Source organism: Poecile atricapillus, chromosome 20, assembly GCF_030490865.1.
Source record: "Poecile atricapillus isolate bPoeAtr1 chromosome 20, bPoeAtr1.hap1, whole genome shotgun sequence".
Taxonomy (NCBI): Eukaryota; Metazoa; Chordata; class Aves; order Passeriformes; family Paridae; genus Poecile; species Poecile atricapillus.
In genome coordinates, this window is record NC_081268.1 from 4953616 (window position 1) to 4981366 (window position 27751).

Below are 27751 nucleotides of genomic sequence, written 5' to 3' on the forward strand. Positions count from 1 at the left end.
ATGATTTACATCAGTTCATACATACAGAATATTCCGAGCTGAAAGGGACACACAAGAATCAAGTCCGACTCTCAAGCAAATGACCCACACATGAACCCACAACCTTGGCGTTATTAGCACCACGCTCTCCTGAGCTAATCCCATGATTTCACAGGTCTCTTCCAACCTTGCCGAATTATTGACGTGAGTGGCCCAGGAAAAGAAGATAAAAGTTTCTAAAAATATAGTTTGGTGGCGCTCCACACTCCTCCCCACATGCCCGGACTACATTTCCCAGCATGCATCGCGGCGGCGCGGCGGGGCCTGTGGCGCCGGCCAAGATGGCGGACGGGGCGCTGAGCCCCGGCGTGAACCTGGAGGCGTTTTCCCAGGCCATCGCCGCCATCCAGGCGCTGCGCTCCAGCGTCACCAGGGTCTTCGACTGCCTCAAGGATGGGATGCGCAACAAGGAGACCCTGGAGGGCCGCGAGAAGGGTTTCGTGGCCGCCTTCCAGGAGAGCCTGCACTCCGTCAGCCGCGACCTGGGGTGAGCAGCGGCCCCGGCGGGGGTTCCCCGGTGGGCAGGGAGGGGGTCCCGGGGTGTCCTGGCTCCTCTCAGCCGTCTTCACTCCAGGGGAAAGTTTTAGGCGAATAAATGCGAAAACGCTCCGTTTTATTCCCCGCACCCCACAACACCATGCGTGTTACCCCTTCGTGGTGTTCTGCTCCAGAGTCTCCAAAGGGTTGAACGTGCTTGTAATATTCACCTGGTCTTTGTTCTAGTTTTGTTTTCACGAAGGACCTCTCGGTGGGATTGTGTTGACAAGGTGAAGGTGTTTGGCTGCAGAGAGATTTATCTCTATATTTTGAAGATTTTTGTTATAAATTAAAGCACCTCCTAGATGCAGACTATTCCATAGCATGTAAAGGGTTGAAGAATAATCGTTTTATTACCAAAACAGGTAATAAAAGCTTTCAGGCTGGAAAGTTATCCCAGGTAAGTGGAGTTGCTTAGTACCAGCAGGTGCTTTTTGTGTAAGTAGAGACAAACTGCTGAGGCTGAAGACCTGGAGGGAAAGTTAAGGGCAGAAGAGAGAGGCTGGCACACAGTTTAATTCAGCAATTTTGTGTATTTAAATTGAAAACCCCTACACAGACACGTGAATTGAGTACTTAGTGTTCACCTGGGGACATGGTTTAGTGGTGGACTTGGCCATGTGAGGTTTATGGTTGGACTTAACGATCACAAAGGTGTTTTCCAGCCTAACTGACTCAATGATTGACTGTATTGATCCCACCTGGGTTGCTGGGTTTGGCTGTATCCCCCTGGGAGCCATCAGCACTGACCAGGGATGTGTCCACAGGTACTTTACCGTCCCTTCCCAGAGCATCGTCTGCTTCAGGGTCTTGTGTATGAGAATTTCTTTCTTGTTGATTAAAAGGCCTTGCTGATTTCTAGCTGGATGATATAATTTGTTACCCACTTCTCTTCTGTTGGGGAAGCTGGTGGATAACCCTTCTCATGAATGGTGCCATACCCAGCTCTAGGGGTAGGTGTTGTATTCCTTTAGTTTTTAATTTTCAAGTTGACGAGGCCTCACAGTTCCCTTCATGGAAGCTGAGCTTTTCCTTTGGTTATCCTTCTAGCCTGGCTCTGTGGCCTCCTAAAGAGTAATCAGGTAGAACCCCAAAATCTCATTCCCAGACAATAATAGGTAACTACTGTGGAGCTGGACTTAGATCCTTGTAGGTCCCTTCCACCTCAGGGTATTCCATGAACTGGCCTATTCAAGTAGCAAGGGAATACTGCAGGGTGTGCTGAGGTTAATATTACCAGTGAATTTTTATGTAGTGAAAATATTGACTGGTATCTCTGTTCAGCAAATCCCCAGTTATTATGCCTAGTCACACTTGTTTTATTGCATTCTTTTGTCAAGGAATATTAAGCAGATTTGCAAGTGTTCACAGCACCAGAGGCTTGGAAAGAATGTAGGCCATGGAAACTTCAAGGAATGATGATTAATAAAGGAGAATTTTATGATAGTGAAGTCTGTAAGCCTTTTAACTGTCAGTTCCCTGATTGTTGGGAGTTTATTTTTGTAACCTGTCTTAAATGTAAATTGAGGTATTTTGGATTTTTCTTTACAGATGTTTTCATAAGCTGCCTTTTGAGTGCTAGATTTAATTTAGTGGGGGTTCTGAAATTCAGACTTGGGTGTAGCACTGAATAGTCAGAAGGAAAAGCACTTGATTAGTCATGTCACTTTTCACTGCTTTTTATATCTGTGCAAAGTGACCAGTCTTTCTTCTACAGTTGATTAATGCAAGTTTGAAAAATTGCTTAACTTTTGTTATGATTAAATGTTGTGTTTGACAAATGACATCTGAAGCCATGAGAGATCATTTCACAGTGAGGGACTTTTTCATGGGAAAATGGTGCTTATTATGCTTCAGTTGAGTATTTTACACTACAGATACACAAATTGGTCATGAAAATCAGAAGATCTTTCCTTGTCCTGAGAACCTGGAAGGCCAATACTTGATTAGAATAATCACAGTCTTTGCAGGACTATCTCCATGCTTAGGACTAATGCTAGTTCTTGTGTATGTTTATATGAGGACAATGTTAATTTGGAGTTCTCTAATGAAATTATGAGGCATCTGCTTTCTTGGTAGTTAAAAAAAGTACTTCTAGTATTGCTGGCAGTGCTGAAGTCAGAATTTTGTGGTTTCTGAGGAGCTGCTTTGCTTAGGAAGTGCCCTGGGCTGTGAACAGGACCTGCCACAGTCTGACTCTTTCCAGGTTATTTTCAAAGACTCTTGACTTGTACTTTCTCTCTGAAGAAGAGCTGAGCTTAACAACCAACAGACTGCTTCAAATTGTTTCAGTAATAAGAGGGATTATGTTTTAAATCAAATTTGGGATGTATTTAAAACTCACTTAGCTACTAAAATAGACTTGGTGCATGCTGCTGTCCCTGGAGGATTAACATCTGCAGTTCCCAGATCTGACTCTAAAAAATTCCATTCTGCTTTCTTCCAGGGAACTGGAGCGTCTGAGCAACCTTGTTGGGAAACCCTCAGAGAACCACCCCCTACACAACAGTGGGCTCCTGAGCCTTGACCCTGTGCAGGACAAAACCCCCCTCTACAGCCAACTTCTCCAGGCCTACAAATGGTCAAACAAGGTAACAAAATACATCTGTGTGATTTACTTGTGTATTCCCATTGCATATTGCATTAGCCATACAACAGACACCTGAGTGTTTGGGGCTCTCAAAAGGGCTGACTTCTTATTGGAATTGAGGAGCATAATATGTACCTAAACTTGCTTTCAAGGATAAAATGATGTTTTAATTAAGGGGAGACTTTTCTGTGATACCAAGGTGTGCCCTTGATCTCAAAGGGAGTATTAACTCCCAAGCATTTCCACATTTAGCATCTTATGTAGATATAAATTAAAAGTATGTTGTGTCCCTGCATCTGGCAGTAAACACTGTAGTGGGATATTAGAACAGACAATCAGCAGCCTTATGTCACCTCCAAACTATTTCTAGGAAAGAGTCCTGTAGGGAAGTTGTCATCATCAGAAATCTTGAAGCCTTTCCCCTACCATTTTCTCAAAAAAGCATGGTCTCAAAAGCAGCTTTGTATTCAGAAGCTTTGACATCCCTCCTGTTTTCATATCATATATCTGGGACTGAATTGTGAGTTGTGTAAAGGAAAAAGGCAGATAATATTAATGCAGTCTTTTACATATAAAAAAATTAATTGTTTTTGCTGAAAGAAACTTCTTTCTCAACAGCATAATTCAGTTTCATAAACCTGTATGTTGAATATATGTAGGATTTGGATAGGTATGTTTCCTTTTCTACCCTGAACAATCTGTGGGTCAAAAATAATCATTTTCTCACCTAATTTTCTTAAATAAGTAAATGTGGCATCGCAATTAATGCTGGCCTCTGAGCACTGTTGTATTTCAGGTTCCCATCCTGTTTTTTTGAGCATGCCTGTTTCTTTTTATAGAAGTATTAAGATGAGTAAGTATTTAAATGCTTTCATAAAATTATGTTTGAAATACTGCAAGCTGTTAAAAAATATAAAAGATGGATTAATTTCTGTTACAATAATTATTAGTAGTAAGTGTGTCTGGAGTTGTAGCTTTTACAACCCTTATGTGAGACAGCAGGAATAATAAATCTGAAAATAGTTAGAGCATTAAAAGAAACAGTTCCACTTTAAATTATTTATTATGATACATGAGCCAGGAAAACTTTGAGAGTACAGAAATACTTCGTAGGCAAATTCTTGTTATACATTGAGCCAAACATTCTAATTTTACTCAGATTTAAGATAGGATACTGCAATAATGTTTATATGAATACCACAATAATACTCCTACAGTAATGGGTCAGAATACAAGTATGTGTTGATGATTTTTAAATCAGGAGAATTTGGCATTGAGAGAAATTTAGTATGATTGGAAAATGGGGGACAGGAAAGATTTCTAAGTGGAAATTTAGTAATTGAGAAGGTATTTCATGTTTGCCTGTGTTCCTTGCTGTTAGCAGCAGATTGTTAGCACTGAAGAAAAAATAATTAATTTGCTAATTTCAGCAAAAGTAAAAGTAGGAGAACTTATAAACTTGTAAGGCAGTTAAGTCTTCGGGGATTTAATTACTTCTTTATGTCATTATCAGAGTAAACTCAGGCAGTAATGAAATAGCTTTACAGAGCTGTTCTAATGTAGTTTTTTATTAACTTAGAGTGTCTTGGAGCTTTAAAGAGTAATTTTTTGTAATCCTGGGTTCTGATTTCAGAAAGCTGGAAGTTTTAGTATCCTGTGCACTCATATTCACAATGAAATGTTGCGGGAGAAAAGCAGTACCTTTTATTTTAGCTATGAAACAGAAGTCAGAGACAGCAGAGATAAAAGAAAAACACTAGCTAAGTTACAGGAAATGTGTTGCCTGTGTAAGGGTGTGAGCTGCTGGCTTTACCAGCAGAGATCCTTCTGTTCCTGCTTAATTCTTCATTGCTAAATACACTTCTGGAATAAGAGTTATTTCATTACTTCTTCTGGTTGCCTTCAATTCTTATTATGGGTCTCTTGTTTCCAGCTGCTTCGCAGGGATGGTTTGGAAGTGATGGTCTGTCAATACACTTCAGGTCTGCCTGCATTTAATTTTTAATTTGTGACCCCTTTGTGGCTTGCCTGCTTGTATTTTTGATGAGTTGAGATAAGGGCATTTTCCTCTGCCTTTGACTGTTCATGCATTACTGATGGCATGAACGGCCCCATGGCTGCCAGGGGAGGAGACTTCTGGGGCTGTGGTGCTATTCCAAAAGAACATTCATGAAATACAAGGAAAATGAGTGCACAGACTGTGCTGCATGTCTCAATGCATTCTGCTTATTTTTAAGACATGAGGAGACTGTTAAGTTGCTTTTTAGGACAATAATAACTGGTAATTAATGGTAATAACTGGGCTACCTATGAAAAGCAAATTAGTATTCAGTATATCAAAGAACTGGCCTGTGGTTCATGAGGATACTGCGTGTTAGAATAGCTGTTTCTTTCTATTTACAGCTTTGTTTTGATGTTGGTTCCAGGAAATGCCTGATTTTCTTCTGGTCTTGGATGCATGGACAAGTTTTTGGGTTACATAACAGTGCTGGATATGAAATGTAGTGAAGATTGTAGTCACAGATATAAATGAAAAATACTGTGTTTAAGATGTGAGTGGTGATATAGGAGATGAGACTAAGCTGACACTTAACTGGCTTGGTTTGTTTGCCATAATTAATACTTGTAGCTGTGCTTTGTTATGTATTTGGAGAAGATCTACTTTCTGGTGCAAATTTACTGACCTCTTTGGCTGAGTGCAGTACAGATGAGTTGCATTTAATTGTGATTTCTCAGATACTCGCCCTGAACATTTTTTACTGCTCCTGCAAATGACAGCACTGGTTCTTCCATTTCTGATTGTAAGTTTACCTGCTTCAGGAGTAAGAAAAAGTCCAATGGGAAGAATGAAAACTTTTTTTTTTTTTGCTCCTTTTGTGTTATCTTGGCAGTGCTTGTTATTTATGAACACCTGTTCTCCTGATATTTACTTACTGTAATTTATCCAGTAGTTTTGCAGATGGTAAAGTTGTCTGTGTAATGGAAGCAGCTGTTTGGGAACACAACAGCTTGTCAAATGCATTAATTGCATACACACAAAACTGTAAAGGAACTTTTCCTTTTTCAGGTGTTTAACAGCTCTCACCAAGCCATAGCTGAAAAACACAGGAAGTTTAAGTTTATTTTATTGGAAGTAACAGCTAAGTGGTTTTTCTTCTTTGCTTTAACTTACTTTATATGTGAGTAGAAATCATGGAAGTGAATTACTTTGCTGCCTGTGGGATGCATGGAGGCGTGTAGTAGCCATGGAACAGTATTTAGGTCTAGTTGATAAATTTCTTTTCCCCTCCTCTTCAATTTTATTTAAGAAAAGAAGTTATCTTTATTACAATTGAAGTGCTGTTTCCCAGAAGGATCCATATGTTCCCTCTAATGTAATCCTGGAGATATAATATTAGATAAGGTAAAAATGAGCTATCATTCTGCAAGGTTAATGCAGAGAGAGTATTATGGGTAAGGTAGGATGTTTGTAGCTAGAAGTAGGGTTTTTTTTTTTCTTATGGACTGTCTCTGTTGAGTCATTGCACTTGAATTCTCGGTTTAGTAGTTATGTACATCTTGACAGTTGATTTTTTCTTTTTGTAATATACTGCTGTGTCTGAGCAGGTGAAATCTGAGATGACAGCAGCAGTCAGGAGGGCTCCTGGTTGGTGTGTGTGTGTGGCCTGATGCTTCTTGGAGCATTTTGGACTGAGTCTGCAGAGGCTCTGCCTTACCACTCATTGCCAGCTGCCTGCTCCTCTTGGAATTCAAGGGAAATCAACACAGAGCAGAAGGCATCAGCTAAGCTTAGGAAATTTTTGAAATTCACTTTCTAGGCTGAAATACTGATTAAGTTTTCATTTTGGTTTTTTTTTTTAAAGAGGTGTGACCTGATATTTGTGGTAGATATTGCAAGAACTCTATTCTCTGCTCTGCAGGATGCTTCTATGTTAGGTGCCCTTGTGCCACCCTTCCTTGCTCCCAGTGCTGTTCGTTTCCTGCAGGAAATGAGACCACCAGCTCATGAATATCAGCTTCCTTTACTAAGCAACTGCCTGTTTCTCAATATTTGTTCTCAATACTGGGTGACAAAGGTTTTGTAGGGGGAGAAAATACTTGTTGGTGCTGTGATTAATCCAATATCATACTTCCCCCCACATGAAATGTTCAGTGAAGCTTGTGCTGGTGTGATCACTTGATCCAGCTACAGTAATGCTAATGGTCAGAGCAGGTTTTTGGAATCCAGGAGTGTCAGCTCATTCTTTGAATGGTATAAACTTTGGGTTTCTGCAGCTTCAGTGAGGTTATTTATGGCCTGCAGTGTGTACTTGCTTATCCTTTGCCCTTGGTAGACTGTTCATGTCCTCGCCCTGTGGGTGCCCGAGGCAGTGTCTGTTAAGGGGTTTCCACTGGCTCCAGTGGAACAGAAAATAGTGTATTTTATGTCCACTGAGCAAGGAAAATGCTTTTTTGCTCAGATTTCCCCTCTCTTGCTGGGATGCTGTTAAGTAATTCGTGCCCCACACTTGAGATTTAATCACTGTAGAGGTTTTTTGCTTGTTTATTGTTTGTTTAGATGAAGGATGTGTGCAGGATGGATCAACTCTCAAACCAAGCTCCAGAATTACTTTCAGCAGGTGAAGGAACACTGTGTTGTGTTTGGAGAGCAGCAAACTCAGTCTCCCCTGCATTGCTGAGTGACAGCAGCATCAGCTGAGTTCACTTGCTCAAGTAAAAATAATCTTCTGCAAGTCATCTTTCCTTCTCCCCCTTCCTTTGCAGTGAGGGGTTTCTATTCAGACCTTCAAATAATTTAACAGCAGTTGAAGTGGGGAAATTGAGAGCAATTGTAGTCTTGGACAGGTGATGTTATTTTAAACTTCTTCCTCGATTTTTAACTTCACTGAAGTGCAGTGTTATATCCCCTACTGTTTTCAGAGTTGCATTTATCCATGTTCTTTATTCCAGTTCCAACTCATCTTGAACTCGTGTGTAGGTGGTGGTATTGTTTTATCTTCATGAGATGCTGCTTACAAAACGTGATAACCATGTGTTTGGGAGTTTTCTACTGCTTCAAGCAGGAAGCAAAAAAAAATCAACTTTTCTGACTTTGTAACTTTCTGGGGAAGTAGGATTTATATCAAATTATTTAACTTTTCTGTGAAAAGATTATTTTGGGAACTTGGATAAACTTTACAATATCTGTGCATTATAAGTTTTCTAACTGAACAAAGCTGGACAGGAGTTGTCATAAATTTATTTGAAAATAGTATGCTGGGTAATGCAGAATGAAAAAAAAATTACTGTTGATCTGCATGTGGAAATAGGCTACAAATATTTGGATTTAAATTTTTTGCTTCATAGCTTCCTCTTGTTTTTACATAAATATAAAATTGAACTGTTAAGATTACCATTAATGAGTCAAAATGATTTTGTCACATGACTGAAGGAAAAGGGTATAGATAGGTTTTGTTTATTAAATTATTTTGATATGTTCCCTGATAAATAATTTGTATAAATTGTTTTTATTGTAGGGCTTTAAAAAAAGCAATCAATAGGGCATGTAGAGAAAGACCAGACTTGTTACAGCTGCACTTGGTAGCTTAGTATTGATTAGACACAAATACTGAGTTTAATGACAATAAATGACATTAAATGTTAACCATGATAGTACAGAAACGCTGCAGAACAGGAAAAAAAATTACTTCATCTTGATTGTAAAAGGACGTGTTCATTCCAAAGAGCATTAATTTTGAATTTTGGGTGTGCTCAAACATTCTGAAGTTGTTGTGGTTTTACAGTAGCATGGACAATGAAACTGGATTATTGTGATGGCACTTCTTGGATATTTTAGGTAGGTAGCCAAAATGTCATCCTTTCAGAACTTTTATTCCTACAAAAATGCAGCATTGTAATATTGTGACATCCTATTCTGTGGAGATCCTGAGATTCTGGTGTAATCTTATTGGTGAGAGCAGAATGAGAGCTTCCTAGAGGGAGCTGCATTGGGAAATCTACCCCTGGGCTCCTTTCCTGTGCACATCAGCCCCAGGAATTTATATTCTGGTCACTGGAGGAATGAATGGCCCAGACTGGTGAGTTTTGTACACTGGACACAAAATAGGAGCTGGGCCACTTGGATTCTGTTCCTGTTTTTCTTACTAATTATTGTAACCTTGAACAGGAGACACAAATTTTTACTGTGCCTCATTTTTCGTGTAGATAAAAGAGGATAATATCACATAACCTATTTCTTGGGAGAGTTTCTAGTCCAAGTGTGTCTCAAGTGCATTGAGTTGTTTGGACAGAAATGTTTTGTAGGTGCCAAGTATTATATAGCCAGTGACTAATGTTGTTTGCCTGGCAGTCTGGAAAAATGCAATTCTGTGTGATTTTGGGCAAATATCTGGTAAAATGCCCTTGCTGTTCAGAATTATATTAATGTTCCAGTTTGTTTTTTGGTTTTTTTTATGACTGGGGAACAAGTGGTTACCTCTCTGCTTCCAACTGCTGCAGTTATTAATTACTGCTCAGTTGTCTGTCTGGAGAATACTGACTTTTCTTATTGCAGGGTTGATTTTTGCCCAGCCATGACAGGGATGGCAAATTCTGGTTGTGTGGAAATTATCCTTGATATTACAATGGTGGGAGGGAAAAGCACTGGAAAAGGTGTGATGAGGAAGAAAGTGCTTGTACCAAAATGTAATTTCAGTAGTCCATGTGTGCTTTACTGGAGAAGGAAAAAGGTGGGACATGAAATTTTTTTGCAAGTCTGAGCTCTGCAATGATAGTTTTAAAAAAGTAGGGGAATACAGTGAGAGGGGAAAAATGTTGAAAACAAGAAAAACAGGGATGCTTATAATAATAGCAGCAGTAAAGGCAGAATCACCAGCTACTGCTTGTTAGACAGGGTTTGTTTTCCCTGGAGATCCTGCCTAAAGCAGTGTCTGGGACATTAGGGATGGGTAACATCAGTTATGTCTTCTCTTCGGAAATGTATCTTCACTCCTCAGCTGTGAATCCCTGGAATCTTTGGCTCTCTGTTTCTTTGCCTTTGACTTTTAAGTTGGTTTCTGACAAAAGTCCAAGCCAGGAGTATTGCAACTATTTTATTGTTATCTTATGGCTATAAGAGTGGTTTTGACACCTGATAATATGAATTCAAGCAAATGAAAATTGCCAGTGTGTTTTTTTTCCTTGCACTCTGGAATGTTGTCATGGCAGGTGAGAATCTCCCCCATATGCTGACTTGCGCTAGTAGAGAAATTGGTTGAATTTATTTGACATTTTAGTAGACTGAGGTTACTCTTTTACTTCAGGAAGAGAAGAGATATGAGGAGAAACTTGTTGCTTAAAAAAAATAAGAAATAATTAGCCTTTGGTTCTGACCATGATAGACTTACTTTTGCTACATAGTTTGAATGTTTTATATCTGTGATATTCCCAGAGTTATCATAGTAATAATTCACCAGGATGCTGTTATGAGGTAAGGTTATGTGTCCAAACAGAGTTGCCTTTCTTACTGAATTTTTTTTAGGATTTTTTTTTTCAAATCTGAAGCAGCCTGAGAGCAATGATATGGTGTTTTTATATTGTTATGCCTATTGTTTGTTGTTATTCAACAGTATTTTTGTTTTCAAGGCTCTGATCAAAATAATGCTGTAAGCAGTACCAGCCTCACTTTTCCTAATTATGGGAAGTGATCTATCAATAACACACTATTATAAATCACAGCCCCCTTGTCAGCTGGTGGGAATTATTTAATGCTTTGCAACACCTTTATTTGCTAATGAGTGGGTTTTTTTCCCCGTTTCTTTGATAAGTATTAATGTCCTAGCTGTTTGCCTATTTCAGGATGGAAATGATTGATGTGGCTCTGTTTTACCCAAAACACTGCTTCCTACTCCTGGTTCTTCCTCCTCTAACTCATTTTTTCCCTCTGCAAGAACAACTCATACAATTTATGCTGGATGGCTCAAATATGTAATTAATAGGGCAGTGATCACTTTCCCTTTCTAAGTTCTGTAATGTGATCATCAAACCTAATTAAAACTGCCTTACTTTGTGTTGAGTTTGAATGCAGCTAAGCCAGGCACAGCCACAGAAATGTGGCCTGGGTAACTCACAGTACAGCCATCAGAGCAGCAGAAAAGGCTTTACTTTCAGAATCTGAGGAATACAACAAAGTATAACTGTAAATCCAAGTTGTCTGGGGATTAACTGATGAATATGCAGGACTGCAGAACAAGACCAGCTTTGTGAGAAAGCCTCAGACCCAGCATTCCTTTGAATTTCCAGTTCTCCTTCTGCCTCAGCTCTCCATGGCTCAGACTGACTGCTGCTGGTGATAAAGCCTGACCATCTTGTGGATGGTACCACCATGAAAACATAAAGAATGTTTTCAGAGACTCAGTGTTCTTTCTTGTTTTCTTTGAGGCAAATTAAAGATGTTTGTAAAGCATTTGCTGACCTTCATATGAAGGACACTCAAGGAATGTGAACACTAATATAAAATAACTGATGCAGGTGATAAGCATCCCACAGGTATTCTTCATATGGAAAAGATTTTTTTGTAGCTTCTAGAGGAAATCAAATAAAATGGAAAATTTAATGATGTCACCCTGTTGCTCTCTACTTTTGTTGTTGTCAGGTCTTTTATTGTGACTGTTATTTGGGTTTTTTAATGCAGAAGTGTAGTCATCTGTATTCTTCGTTGAGTTCTCTTTTGAAGTTACTGAAGTGTCCCCTTCCCCCCTCCCCAGACAGTTCACAGTGGATTTATTTGTTTGAATTGCATATGAACAATTCTGAGTTCTTCTCCATTCTGTCTTAATCTCATGCTGTTGATAATTGGGTAAGAAAACATGGAGATGGTTTAACAACTAATAAAAGTGAGACTAGTTTGTGTAAGGAACTGTGTAAGCATATAAACAAAACTGCATTTCTGACCACTGCTTGCTGCTTTGTGGAAATGTGCATTTGGCAGAAAGGTCACAGCAGTTTTTTGTTCAGGAGGAGTTAATACTGCTCTGCTGATGTTGAAGGTGTGTAAGCCAGAGGGTCTGTGGTGACCTTCAAAATCTCTTGTCTCTTGGGGTCAGTGCAGGCTGATTTTTATTTTCCTGGGAGGGAAGAGTAATCCTGCTCTGGACAAAGGGTGGTGTTTTGTGCCTTTGTGACTGCTGAAGAATGTGAAGAAGAAATTACAGACCATGACATAAGGACCATTACTGGGTAAGAGCTGTAGGCTGTGTAACTCTGTGTCTGCTCAGGTAGTTCCAGAACCATGCCTTGGCTCTCCTGGAATCTGGGTGGTGGTTTGGGAATTGATAGGAAAATAGAAAAGAGATCAGAATATGATCATTACACTCAGAGCTGTTTCACTCCCAACTCCATTTGCTACTGGTGTGTTTTCGTGGTATGAGTTAGCATTTAAATCTACTAGAGCTGTCAAATCCTGAAGTTCTGGAAATAAAGATACTTATCAGTACATGTTATCTTGTCCTTTGCTGATACAAGATCAGCCCAAGCATTTATAGCAGTTCATTTAATCTAATTTTAAGTGCCTGAATGTAATGATTCTTGCAGAAGAAAAAAAACACCAAAACCATTAATAAATCTTTTAACCACTGACACTTGTTCAGTTACAGTATGTGTGGAAAGATGTCCTCTGAATTAATAAAAGAAGATTTAATGAAAACTGATTGATTCTACCAGATGCTAGTCTTTCCCCCATGTTTTATCTTTTCACAGAAAGATCAAAAGTTTCTGTATCCTGAGCAGCAGTTACCTTGTTGTGTTACGAAGTTCTTGGCTTAGTCTGAAGCATTCAGTTATACTTTGGAGCTGTATTGAGTGTGCTGAAAACTTAAACCCTCGAGTTAAAATGCCTAAATGTGGACTGGGTGAGCAATCTGAGAGGAGAAATGGTGCAAGGCTGCAGTTGCATGATTGCCTGGTCTTCTAGTGAGTTAAAAATGCATTTCTTGGGGTGTACATTTTTTTATATGCTCAGGAATTTGCTTGTTCTCAGAAACCTCTTCTTCAAAAGCCCATCTGCTGACAAGCTGACACTAATAACTAATACCCTTATTAGATGGAATTAGCATGAATCATCATTATGAGAAGTAATGACCATGTTGAAATGCTAAGGGTATTTTCAAGATTACCTCAGACTTGGTTGGCAAGCAGGGTATAATGGCTACATCTTACAGCACGTAATAAAATCAGAGGTCTTTGATGTTCAGAGTTGTGCTTTGGAACAAATAGTTCTATTTAAAACCAGCACAGTCTTGATTAATTTGGTTGTTGTATCTGGATTCTCTAGGCTCCTGTAACTGGTAGTGGCAGAGTACTAAAGGTGCTCTGTGTACTGCATGGGCCATTAGACACAAAGGAATTGTATCTTGATGTGACATTTTACAGTATATTCTAAAATAGATGTATTTACTTCTCATTACATGTAACTGCAATTCCTGGGGAAATCAATATTGAAAATACCCACTAAAAGCCTCCCAGGATCTGCAAGCATGCACAAAAAGGAGCTGGATGCATGTGCTATTACCCACAAGTGGTGGGTTAAAGTGAATTATTTTAATCTTTTCATGTCAACATCAATTCAGTGTATTTTCCTTATTGCACCAGCCTGTTACTGCTATGGAAGAGGCAGAGAATGTGGGCTGGAGCACCAAGAGTCCTCAGGTGTCTTTAAGCTGTTTTAAGCTGCCCCTGGTTTGAAAATATTCAAGAATCTGTGATATGAGCTGTTTGACATTTTTCCTATTCCAAGTCCTCAAAGGAATAAATCTACATAAAGACTGTTAAAATGAGAGAGTCTTTGTGACAACGTCTGGATCTCAGAATGTTACTTTATTTCTCTCTTGGATGACCACCATGATAAAACAGCTGAATCAAATACATTATTTTATGTATAAAATATCTTTTTTGGTTTTTGACAGCTTGTTTCTAGTTTTAGTCTAATTCAGTTTGAAACAGCTGTTCCTGATCTCTGCAAAACAGTTTTCTGATGGAAATCATGACATTCTCAACTACAGCAGTGTTACTGGGCTCTGTCTCATTTCAGATGGTGGCTTTTCTTTATGGAAAAAGAATTCCTCATTCAGAGAAAATGTCACTTTTGTATCAGATAAGCTGCAGTTAAAAAGATAATGGCTTCCTCCTCCCTCCGAGGTTATCCCTCAGTGAGGGTGGATATATGTTTCTCTTTTGAGAAAAAACATCCCTGTGTGTTTTACCATTAGTTAGATTTTTTTATTCTAATGTTCCCTGCCCTACCCATCTGCTTTCAGTTGGGTTCTATTTAGAGTCTTCTCTGCAGTTGTCTCTGCACTCAGACTTAACAAGTTCTCTGCTTTGCCGTCTGCTTCAGTTTTACTCTGGAGTCAAATCTTGTATTTTCAGAATTTTCAGTGTAGCATTTTCAGTTTGATCAGTGCCTTTTCTTTTTTTTTTTTCTTGTTTGTTTGGCTGCACTGCTTGATGCTTCTTCCAAAGCTGTTAGTAGAAATTTCATAGATCACAGAGCTGATCAAGTCTGTAAGCTCTCGTGTCCCTGATAAAGCACCAGCTAACTTTCACTTGCAATTTTCTGGTTCTTTTGGACACCCTGCAGGTAATATAAAGTTACTAACTTTCATCTTCAAAGATCTTGCTATGTAGTTGACTCTGTGAACACGAGTGTGTGACGTGGACTTCCCAAAACACTTCTGATGGGGAGGATGAAGATTTTGCTAGCAGTAGCATTGCCAAGTTTGTCATGGGATTGGAGGGACTCTGGAGTTGTACATCCTCCTCTTTCCTCTGGCTTTAGCTTGCTGGATGAGGTTTTGTGAGTGGCTTTGTTGTGCATGTCTTTTTCCATCTGTAAAATACCTAACTATAAAATAAGGGTTGTGCTACAGAGTGAGCACTCCGAGAAGTCTGACAGAGACACTGCACATGAGCAGGATCCCAGGTGTTGCTGGTCCTCACTTCCAAGCCCACTATGGACAAACACCATCCTGAAGTCTCTTTTGAGGTTTGTTGTTTTTTTTAAAGGACAGTTTATCAACTGAAATAAAACTACCATCCAACACAACGGGAAAGCTTTAAAGCTTTACTTCCTAAAGAGCTGTTAAATATATTTTCTGTTCCAAATTCAGTTTTGCCTGGCAAATACTTTGGAGTGTTTGTAATTTTCCTTGTATTTATTTTTTTCCCACAGTATAAAAAGGCAGACTTGAGGCTGCATTAGGATTAAATGAGATTAGAAACATCTTCTTTCCATCCCTCTTGTGTACCTCATATGGATACATCCTAATTGTATTGATATTGCATTCATCCTGCAGGAATCTAAGACCTTTAGTGTCTGCTGATGCTGCAGTTTTGACAGTGTGTTTTTCTTGCAAGTAAAATCAATTCAGACAAATCTTGGTAACTTTTACAACGAAATAAAATGACTATGCCAGGCAGGCATGGGAAGTTTTTTAAGCATGGGCATGCTCTTAGATCACACACGGGGTTGTTCCAGCAGAATCGATTGGTTGATCTACTAGATTTAAAGGTCAACTGTAATCACGTTTCAGGAAGATTGAAGAAGATATAAAGTTGCTACTGTGCTTTTCTGGGTCACATACCTGCTTGTGGTGCTCTTTGCTTTTCCCCTGTACATCTTCATTTACTCAGCCAGAGCATCAATACAGAAAGGGCACAAGTCAATGCGCTCGCTTTCTGCTGTCGATGAGGGAGCTACTTAGTTGTTATTTCCTCCAAACCAATACTTTCCCTCTGGAAGAGCTGAAGCAGAGAGGAGTTCACTGCACCTGATGGATTTGGAAGGAACAAATGTCTCTTCCAGGGAAAAGCTGTGAGGAGAGCTGTCTTGTTAGATAATCCACGCAATTGCTTGAGCTGATGTATCCCAGGGAAGATTCTGTCCGTTCAAAGAGCAGCACAGGTGCAGAGAGTCTGCAGAACCCCCTGTCATGTGTGGGGGCCTTCAAAAGAACTTTCTATTACTCCTGTTTTATGCTGCACTTGGTGTTACACAAATGTCCACAGAGACCTGACAGCTTTGCAATATTCTGTTTTTTAAATACGGTGTTTCGAAGTTATGTAATAGGTAACAATATCTGCACACACGTGAATAAATTTCCTGTTAAGTTTTTGCAAAAGCCCAAATGGAACAACTGTGTTGCTATAGCAGGTTGCATGAATTAAAAGCAGTAGGGAATGGAATATTCACCTGCTCGTATAAAATTAATTTTCCCTGCAAAGTAAAAGAGTCTTGAAATGAAAAAGGGGTTAATGGGAGGGAAAGAGATTTAATTTAGGTTGATAAACCAAAACACATTGCTGTTAAACTTTGTTCCTTCATGAACCATATTATTGCTGTATCCATTTGATAGGACTTTATTAGTGAAGTTTTGCTCTCTTCTTGTACTGATAGATTTGTGTGCATCTTGTATGGAGTAAGAGAGGAGAAAAAGTTGAAAATGGAATAGACTTTAATGGCATGGGAGCTGTTCCTGAGTCAGAAAGTAAAGCATTGCAGATACTTTGAGCCAATCTTCAAACAAATTTCAGAGTAACCTTATGATTTTTTTTTATGGCTAGTAAATGCATATTTGCTGATGGTCAGGCTATGGAAAGAGTTTTGTTATGTTAGCAGTATGTGGAAAGATGATTCTCTTTTAGAGTCACACTCCTTCAAAAAATTTGTTGTAGGTCATGTTAACTGTTTTATGAAGGTTATTTGTAGTGGAACTCTCTGAGCCTAAATGAACTCAGAGAGTACTGTCCTTAGTGCATTTTCATATGTGCTAACTTGCAAAATGTAATTCCCAGATGGATGGAAATCAGGGGCTGTGGCTTTTCTCTAAGCATCCATGACCTGCTTTTAAAGCAGACATGGACATATAGCAGTGGCTGAAGGCTCTGCTTGAGCGGGCTGAGGAGACATTTATTGTGCATTTATTTAAGGTGCCCTTTTTCAGAGATTCTTGCTCTGCTGGCTGCCTAAATTCAGTCTGTGTTTTGCTTTGTCAGCCGCTGTGAAGTCTGGAAAACTAATGTCTCATGTTCACTACTCTCATGTTAAAGATGGAAAGGATTTTTTTTTTTTCTAAATAAATAATGGACCAGGGAAAGTTCTCAGAGACTTGCATGATCAAACTGGAGTAGCAGCACATCCTTTGTGGTTTTCTCAGTGGCTGAAGTCAAACATGCCTTGACTGATTGATTTGTTGACTTTTCTTGCAGGTTGCTTAAATCTATTTATTTCTTTTAACCTTTGTTTATGTTTGTTTGTCTTCATTAAAAGGGTACTTAGGGAAACAATGAATCTTGTAAAGGGCAGAAGTAGTTTAAGAAGGGTACTGCAAATGCAGTTATTAATTTCACATCTGCAGTTGGATGTCCTGACTAGTCACTTAGAAAGATTCTTACAGGAACTTCAGAGAGGTTGAAAACAAGAATCTGTGACATGTTCATGAAGTTTTCAGGCTATAGGGAATTGTCAGGTTATAAAAGAATGCTTCTGAGTGAAAGGAAGTTTGCAAAGGCAGAAAAACCTGTCAGTAGGATTGTTAGTGTCATGTAAACGTTATGCCTTTTTCTCTTGTTTTTCCTTCAAATCAAACTGCTTTGCCGCCCTTCTTCGGTTTGGTAATTGTAGCAGCAGATGCTGCTTGGAATTGAAACAGTTTAAAATATAATCCATCAGTTGCCAGAATAAGATACCCATTAGAAAAGGGGAAGAATAATCCCTTTATTATCAAGAGTATTTGAAAAAAGGTGTTTAATCAATCTCAATATTTGCTTTCTTGGGAAGAGCAATGCCAGTGTCCGCAGTCCTGGCAGGAGGATGCTGGGACTGTACATGCAGGTACTGATCTAATTCTTGTACAATGTCTTGGTCTTAAGCCTGGAAAAAGACAAATATATCTGAAAACATCTTCCTTGAGAAGAACTTGCTTTGATTTTCTATTTGATTATTACTTTAAAGAACAATAACATTTGGTTACTCCCTGAGAGTGATGATAAACTTGTGCTTTTGAGTTTTACAAGCCTACCCCAAGTGCAGGCAATTGTGTGTTTATGCTGAATTCTAAACCATTTGTGAAACTGTGTGCAGAGGCCTTTTACCAACATCAGCAATTGTGTCAATGAGTTTTGATTTTAAAAAAATAATGGACATATTCTACAGTAAAACACTCATTTTAGTGGATTTTTTTTTTTTTTTTTCAATTAAAAGAGTCCTGTAGGTGAAACAGGAATATGTCAGCATAATCTGTAGCTGAGTAGCATCACCTGTCATGGTGTGCAAGGGCAAGATGATATTTCCTCTGCTAAATCCAGCTACTGAGCTTGCCCTGTAAATAACCTGATTTATCACAGGAAACTTGCAGAGGAAGGAGGATCTTACGTTTGGCTTTAAATTGAGGCTTTCACCTGTGCTCTGATTCCATAGTGGGTATATATTTATTTTAAGAGGTTCTTATGGTCAAAGAGTTTGTAATGTTTTGGCCTTTCTGAAAAGTTTTGTGCTAGATTTTTAGCTTATTTTAAGTTCTTGCATAACTGGTATATTGCTTAGTCACGATGGCCTTGAAATGCAATACTTAAAAAAAAATTAGTCTGAGGTCCTTACGCATTTGTCAAGAACTCCTTCGCCCGCTCTTCCTGTGTTGATGTGTTTGGTGATGTGTTCTCTGCCATTGCCTCTGGGTATGTCCTCAAGGCTCAAACACAGGGCCATTTCCATTTGGAACCAGCTTCTTGTCTCCTCCAGCATGGAGCTGGGAACTTCTTGAAAATTTTGGTTTTGTTCATTGTAAATAAGTCTGCCAGAAAGAAAAACAAACCCTAAAGCCCCCTCAGCTTGGTAATGCTGCCCGGTGCAGTCTGTGCCATTTCCATGGTTTTGAGCCTTCATTATGCAGCTTGCACTCCACACACTTTTATTTAAAGCAGAGCTAAAAGTAGAACTAAATAGCTGACGTTCAGAGACGTTTGGTGTGATGCAGAATTCCTGGGAGGGGGCCGGGACAGGAAGAGGAGTGCTGCTCCTGCCGGGTGGATGGAGCTCATTTATTTGCACAGAACTGCCTGTGCAGGACTCTTGGAAAAACTCTGAAGGAACCCACGCTTTATCATGGAATATAGGCCAACTGTAATAAGAACTTCTGTTTTCTTCTACTCTCATTTACTTTTCTTTTGTTTTATCCTCTGAAATGATGGAATTTGGTTTGCTGTGGCTGTTACAGCCAGGCAAACTATTGCTGCTGAGCTATTGCAGCATCCCTGTGCCGACTGCTTTTCATGGAGCCATCTCCATATTGCAGAGCCATCTGTTCTCCTTTCTGTCCAGGCATTGGACTCAGTAGTATAAATTACTGACTGCTCCTTAGCTTTCAATTGTTCCTGTTTGTTCAGCGTGCCGCCAGCAAGGCTTCAGCTCTCCAACACCATTTTTAAGTTTTCCTTGCTCTTTTATGTTTTTGTGAACGCCTCAGGGAAAAACTAGAGTTGAGTGAATTGTCAGTTGTTCATGTTGCTGAATTATTGGCTTGATAAAATAAACTTTGTGAGGTAGGTAGGTAGTGTCCTCGTTAAAAAAGATTTTGTAGCTGGAGAAGTGATGGAAACAAGTTCAAAAATTACCGTTTGTGAGAAGCAGTGTCTCGCTCCCCCACCTCCCCAGTTTCCTTAAATGCACACCAGTTTGTCATATTGCTGGTGCTATGAGCTCGTACAGAAAGATCCTTTTTGGTTGTGTAAGTACATGCACTGCTGAAGAGTTGAGAATACTTTCAAAAAACTTAATGCTGAATTTATCAGCTCGTGTCTGCTTTGCAACTGTATTTGTAATATAAAATTCCAGCTGTAACTGTAATGTAGCAGTTGCAGTGGGTTTTTTTGAATGTAATTTCCTTGTCTGTCTTCAAGACCAAAAATACAGGTTTGGGTTTTGTTTTCTTTTTTCTTACATGTATGATGCATTTTTACATTCCCACTTCCAGTGGTTTTCCAATGTTCTGCACCCACAGTACTGCAGTGATGGGCTCCCTGCTCAGCTCCCTAGGGAGTTTGCTTCTGGCCAGCTGAGACCTGTTGGAGAAGGAGTTACTTTGTTTTTTGAGGTGAGGAAAAGAAGAATAAGTGAGAATATAATAGAGTATTCTGTGGCTGTTCAGGACTGGCAAGCTTTGGAAGGTGGCAAACCATATATATGGGATGCATTGAGGTTTTTATGGGAAGCAGTCAATAGGATGAGTTTGGTACCAGTGCACAATAGGGTGATGCTGGAATTTTGGTACAAGAGACTAATACTGTGATGATTTTTTTTTTTTTTTTTTTTTTTTTTTTTTTTTTTTTTGTATTTTCTCCCCTTTCATTTTTCTCTTGGTATTGGGGAACATTCAGAAGAAAAGGCCAGTAGTGTTTGTTTCTTCAGTAGGGTCTTGTAACCAGCTTGGCCTTCAGCAGTGATGGGTGAAGTAGTTAAAACAATCACTGATACTTATCTTATGATTGAGGGAGGAAACACAGCCTTGGTTGAATGAAGCTGTGTAGATGCATTTTCTATTCCAATGTTATTCCCTGGCTTGTCATACTCTGTTCATTAGTGCTTTTAATTTACCTTCCAGTGAATGTGCCAGATGAGCCACTGTGGGCAGTCACATTTGTGTTTATTTTTCTGATGGTGGCCATCTGAAGCAATAGATTGATGTCTGAAATTTTTACTTCATTAGTAATGAAGTCCACAGAGCAGTGAGAGGAATGTGTGTTTACTTGGTGCCTTGAACTGAGGTACTGATAAACTGCTGGGCTTTGATCTGGTAGGATTTTCATAGTGATTATCAAGATACAGAAATACGGTATGTCCAGGTTTAAATGAGGATCTGAAATGTCTGTGGGCTAGATGGCCAACATTTAAGTGGTAATTGGATTGTTGATGAGTGCCTGCAAGACAGCCAGTGCATGGAAAATCAAATATATGTCGATCTCCTTTGAAATCCATGAAAAAGAATAATTTCTATTTTCCTGTGGCTTTAGCTGTGTCCCACAGCAACATAAAAATGGCTCAATCTCCAAGTCTTAAAACCCTGTGATAGCACCAGTACAAATTCCTAGCTAAGTAATGAATCTCTAATGTTTGTAATTTCCAGAAAGTATTTTCCCGATTCTATAGTGGCAGTCGGTGTTAGGAATCCTGTAGGGCTTGTGTGGGTGGGGATGTTTTTTGCTCAGTACAGTGACAGCTGCAAGTCTGGTCTTCAGAAGCCTGGGTTTGGCCCTGAGTATCATTCTCCTTCCCCTCTGTTCCTATTTTAAGCCCAGTAAAGAGAAGCATATGTTTTCTTGCATCAGCTACGTCGGTGTTACCTTGTGAGGCATGACAAGGTCATGTGTTTGTATGGCAAAAGAGGAAATCTCAAATTGTCTTTGAGCTGCCTTAGAACTGCTTTTTTTCTTGTGATATATTAAAGATTACCATGATGTACATGGTTAAATTTTGATTCATGTAGGTATGCATGTGTTGATGCTACAGTGCTGCTCCTGAAATTGGTACTGTTATATTATTAATATTGCAGATCATTCCAAGGAGGTGTCTTGCATTTAATACAGAACATAAAAAGGCTTGCCTACCCCATATGAAAATCTCAAATTGGAACTGAAGATGCTATAAAAATTTAAAAGGAACAAGGTCAGTTTGAAAATGGCATATTTTAAAAAGCAGAAAATCATCATTTATAACAGCAAATTTCCTTACCTGTTAGTACCTTTGCTAATAACATTTTCAGTTATTAACACTTGAAAATGGTTTTAAACATAATTTTAATTGTAAAACTACCTAGTTACCATTTGTCTAGTGCTCATTAATACGGGATTTTCTAGTTGAGAGACATGTGAACTGAGCCAGAAGCATTTGGGTTCCTGTCCTCCTTCTGTATGATCAAGCAAGTCAATTTATTCCACTCATGAGAGAAAAGATAATGGATGGGTCACCTGCTTTTTACTAACATCTGCTGGTGGGGGAACATGGGTGAGAGGGTTCTTCATTATAGCAAGCAAAAGAAAAACTGTAATTGAAAATAAAAGTTTAAGAAATTTGGACTGCTACTGAGGTGGATGGTTTAAACACCTGTGGTAATTAGGCATAGGAAGAATTGGAGGGCAATAGTCTAGGACTTGCCTTCCTTGGATCTGAAAGTTCAGCATCTCTGTTTTTAACTTGCTTTCAGAAGAATGTCTGGTAAGATGTCATTTACTTCCAATTAGTGGCTGGTCCAAACAGAAAGTTACAATGAGCTGCTCCAGGCTGATCCTTCATTTCAAGTGATAGAAGTGGGGGTAGAGATTCCAACCTTGCCACGACCTGGCTGAAAGCCTCCTCTGGCTGCTTCAAGAACTTACTCAGCACCTGACTGCAGTCATTATCTATGGAAACTCTACTACAAATATAGTAAGGAGTAAAAACATTCACTGTTCTTAAAAATCTGAAATTCCTCAGATCCACACCCAGCTTGAGTGGAATAAGAATTCTGAATACTGTTAACAGTATTTGTAAAGAAGCTGGATAAAGGAGGAAAATATGGTAGAAGGCATCTGAGAGGAGAAGTGTGGGCATTGTGTGAGATCCTGCAAATAACATTCTGTGCATGAAAACGATGCTGAGTAACTGCCTCTTCATCCATGAGCTCCTGCAGACTGTGGTAATTTGAGGTCTGGAAGGAAGCACATAATGAAAGTCTGAATCCTTAGCACAGGCAGACTGATTTAGATTGCACAGGCATTATGAAGCATTTCCTAGATACGGAATTCTTCATTTGTAATCTCAATTTTAATGTAACTTTTTTAGCATGCCTAAAAATACATGAAAAATACTACTTTTCTCCTCAAATATACAATGTTTCTTGGGTCAGCACAAAACCTCCCACCTCTCTGTAAAATGGTGTGTTATAAATACCTAAATAAATACAGTAAAAAACTTTTGGAGAGGATGTCATCCTTTTGGTTCCAGCAAGAGAGGAGTAAATAAAGTAATTGATGTGCCCTGTTAGCTGTGGAATAAGTTTCATGTCCAAGTTTGTGTGTCTTTCCTTTGGCATGCAGAGAGAAGCAGCGGATTTTAGCACCTCGCCTACAGCATCCACCTCCTGACAGCAAAACTTGTCAATAGAGAAGCATTCAGCACTTCATTATTTCTACAACCTGAGCGCATTTGCAAATTAATTGATGTGTGGGAGGAAAGGCATCTGCTATTGTAGAAGCCCTGAACTGTTGCAGCAAAACTAGAAATAAACTGGTTTAGCTGTAGTGAGTTGATATGCTGTTGCAGGTGTTGGAGCCTCTAAAGTGGATCTTGTCCTTTTTTCTTGTTATTTTTGATATTAAAAAAATACCAAACAGCCCAAACACAAACTTCTCACTGAATTGCGACCATGGAAACACCAGCACAGTAAAGATAATACCTTGTATACTTCTATATGGTTGCTAGCAAGTAATTTCATATTTCTTGCTGGCTCAGCACCAAAAAAGAGTTTTAATTAGGCCTGTAATGAATGACTGGGAGCATTTTAAAGGCTATTAATCTTGTGGTGTAATTGAGTTAATTATAATATCATTATAAGCTCCCATGGAAATAGGATGAAGTGTATTCCATTTGTTTTACTCCTAAAGATATTTCTGAGGGCCCCCAGCTTCATCTCAAATGCTCCCACTGCAAGTCTTCAACAGAGGAAACTGTAAAAGCATTTCATGTGTCATTGCACCAAACCTTCTGTTGTGCATCATCCCAGTCCCGGGCTCTCTGAGCTGCCCCTTGGCTGTAGCTGCAGATAACTCCTTGCAGTGCACAGTGTCTTCAGTTGGCATTTCCCAGAGTAGTATTTCCTTGTTTTTCTGCTATCTGATCAGTAACTCACCCAAGTGTGGCAGATGAGAGTAAGAATATGTGATCTATTTTCAGAAATAAAGATTACAGCAGCTTTCGAACTGTTACTCTTTGTGCTGTGGCAAAAAAATGTGTAGCAAAAGAGGTGTTTTTTTGCAAAGCATATGGCTCGTTCAGACTACAGTAAGTTTGGGATTTGGTTGTAAAACATCTCTGTGCTTTTTGCACTCTCTAGTCAGAGTGTGACATCTCCAACAGATGGACACATAAACTTTCCATAATCCACTTTTTTCCTTTCAGAACAGGAGATGGGATTCTCATCTGTAAAAGTTGCTGAGGAAAACCTGTTGAAATCAGTTGTATGTGTAGATGTGGAGATGGCAAAGTGGGATGGACACACAGCTCAGCACTGGAGCTCCTGCTGTTTCTGGGGCTTCTGCAGTGAGGTCAGCCCTGCTTTTGTACTTGAAACCTCCTTAAAGCATTTGCCAGGGAGGTTCAGGTTGGACATGGGGAAGGATTTCTCTGCAGAAAGGGTGCTTGGGCACTGGAAGGGGCTGACCTGGAAGATGAAGTCACCATCCCTGGATGTGGCACTCAGTGCTCTGGTCTGTCTAGCTGACACCACATTTGTCTGATAACGCCATCCTGTTTACTTTTTGCAACCCTGCATTATCAGGATTGTCTTGGTTTAATGGTTTTAGAGTCTACAATCAAGAGTTTCCAACCTTTACCCTGCTGGGATGGTAGAGCTGCCTCTTTTTCTTTCAGGAACTTTGCTGGTCACACTTTTATGTTTTCCATCCTTTTGACTATTACAGATTTTGTAAATAGTTTAGAAATGCCAGTTTGTGATGTATGGGCCTCTTTAACATTTCTTTGATTTATGTGCACTATGCTGAAAAAAAGCAGAGGAAGCATATTATTCTGGAAAAGAATGTTGCCAGTCTTCCATTTTTTCAGTCTTAGTTAAAAGCTACACTTCTATCAATCAAACCTGATAGATTCTTTTTGCATTCCCAAAAGCATTCATAACTTAACTCTTTGATGTCTAAAGAAATAATTTGCCTAAATCTTTATAAATGTCTACTTATTTTTTGGATGTCTAACTTGAAAGTATCTTTTAACCTGATGTTTCAGAAGTTCCAGACACCTGTGTTGATTCCAGGGTTTGGTGTTACATGGCAAAGACAAGAGTTAAAACCTCTTACTCAAACTAGTGGTAACAGTGACCTTTAAGATTTGCTCTTACTTGTGGATGAATATTTTCTGTGGGTTACTTTATAGTGTCTAGAAAAGGTGGATAAATTAATCTGGTCATGAATATTCTGCAGCTATAGTAGGAATGTTCTTACAGGGAAATAGGCCTCGTGCATTCTGTTCCAGAATTCTCCAGCTTCAAGCTTTAATTGCTTGTCGCCAGTGGGCTGGAAATCAGCATCCCCTGCAGCCTTGCTTCTGCCTGCTAAATGTAAAGAAAGATATTAGCAAAAGAAACTGTTTAAGGAAGAATTAGCTCCTAATTTGGCAGTCTCAGCTCAGTTTAAACAATATTCCTTCAGCCCCTTCTGCTGGTGTGCAGTGGGGTGGTCACCTCGAGCGGAAGAGAGTGGTAGTGTCTGGTGTAGCTTGGCAGAGCCTTGGGATGGACTCTCTGCAGTTGTGATCTTCCAATTTCTCCTTCAGGAAAGCCACTAAGGAAAGCCAGGTTTCCCTGTGCTGGCAGGAAAACCCTCAGCTGGGCTGTCAGATACTCAGAATGGATATCTGCCTAAAGTCTAAAGATATTGGGCATTTTAATGATTGTGACCAAAGTTAAGGGAAGGCATTTAACAGAAGTTAAAATAATTAAATTTAATGGGTTAGGGAAAGAATAAATCAGCAGCACAAGTACTGGGTGTTGTTATTGCTGTTCCACTGCTTACCCACTAATGGGTTTCCTTCATTTCTGCTTTGACTGCCTGTATCCCCTTTGATTGTGCACTGTACTGGTTGGATTTACATAAGCTGCACCATGTAGACATTTTATTGAAGAGTATTTATTTCTTGGTTTGTCTGTAAAGTGCTTTGTTTGCTGCAGTAAAGGCCACCCCCAGAGCTGCAAATCATGGCATGGTGCTGGGCAGTTTGGGGAGTGTTTCTGTACCTGATTGCAGCGCTTTATTCTCCCATTTGGGCTTAAAGTGTCTTCCCATTTCTTATCTGAGCACCTGAGCACCCCCTGTCACAGAGGCAGCAGGTCATTCTTCATACTGACATAGCTGCCAGCTGAGCCCCTGACACCAAAGATTTAGTCTAGGGCTTTAGAAAATACTAATTTTAGCAGGAGAGCAGTGTCTCCAGAGTTCTGGTGGCTGTTAAAGGGAGCACAGAGCTCTGGGGGAAGGTACTGTGTCCTTATCTTGGAGTTTAATGATTGCTTTCCCCTACTACACATTATTTGTCCTATACAAAGATAATGCTTCTGTCAAAAAGGAATTAGGATTTTCTGTCAGATATTGATCATGTGCACTTCTTGGGTCTTTAGACTTTAATGAAGTCCATTAAAGGAACACGCAATTGTGAATACACCCCACACAGTGACACTGAGACCATTTACCTATTCTGGACAACCTCTGTACCAACCACCTGCCTTCAGCTTGGGATTACTTGAAAATGCTGCTGTTTATTACTGTACCTGGTTTTATTTTGTCATTTAGATGCAGAACACAATGTAATAATTCTACTTTGCTTTTTGTAATTCTGTTATGTGTTTATGCTGTAGCTGCATACAACAAAATAAATGCCAGTTCATTTAGTTATCTTTCTGTAAATATGTATGTTCAAACCCTTCAGAATACCTGGAGGTATAAACATTTTAAGCATAAAATACAGTTATTCTTCTAAAGAGTAAATAAAGTAGCTTGTAACCCTAGATTATGATTACTCTGCCTCTTTATCCATTTCAAACACTAGATCCCTTTAAAATTCAGCCTGGTGGCTGTGTGGTGTCCCTCTGTGTTGTCATTATCCAAAAGGTGAGAATATGTCACTTCTGTAACTATTAAATGGATTCCAGAACATTTTTTAAAAATGTGGAGGAGAAGTAGTGGCTTTTGTGGAGGCTTGGAACAGTGCAGGTCATTTTGTTGGCAGCAAGGATGCAGATGCTGAAGTTTTGACCAATTCCTTGAAGCAAGTGCCACGAGATTTGCTATCTCTGCATGGTTAAAAGCCAAAAACTTGCAAGCAGTATTGGAGTGAGGGAACATTCATCAGCAGTCATTCATCAACAGAACTTCAGTGTTTTCGATAGAAAAGTATGGGAAGAACACACTTTAGAGCTGAAATCTGACACTAATTAAAACAGCACTCTCAGCAAAAATATGAATTCAGAAACAATGGAATAAAACCTGTAGCAAAGACAAGACATTAAAAGAAACAGGCATGAGTATCAATACATTTCCTACTATTGTCTCATTATATAAATAAATAAAAATATCTCAGCTTTTTTTTGAACTGCCTAGGTCAGGAGGGGAGGGAGGAGGGAGACCTAAGAGAGAAGTCCTGTGCAGGGCTGATGTTCCCAACCTGCTCCATATCCCAGTTTATTGTCCAGGATGAGGTTGTGGCATCTCACTGCAATGCAAGACCCAGCCCAGGCATGAGAGTAAGAGAAGTGTGAGCTCATTATTGTCACAGTTTAGTCAGATCAGAGTTTTTGG

General features: G+C 39.4%; 1 protein-coding gene across 1 annotated transcript in view; it reads left to right on the forward strand.

Moving 5' to 3' along the window:
- Positions 1–295: 295 nt before the first annotated feature.
- MED27 (mediator complex subunit 27) overlaps positions 296–27751 on the forward strand; it is an 83363-nt gene continuing 55907 nt past the window's right edge. The window contains exons 1-2 of the mRNA XM_058853624.1: positions 296–526; positions 3023–3167. Coding sequence (XP_058709607.1) covers positions 321–526; positions 3023–3167 — 351 coding nt within the window. The 5' untranslated portion in view covers positions 296–320. The remainder of the gene's footprint in view (positions 527–3022; positions 3168–27751) is intronic.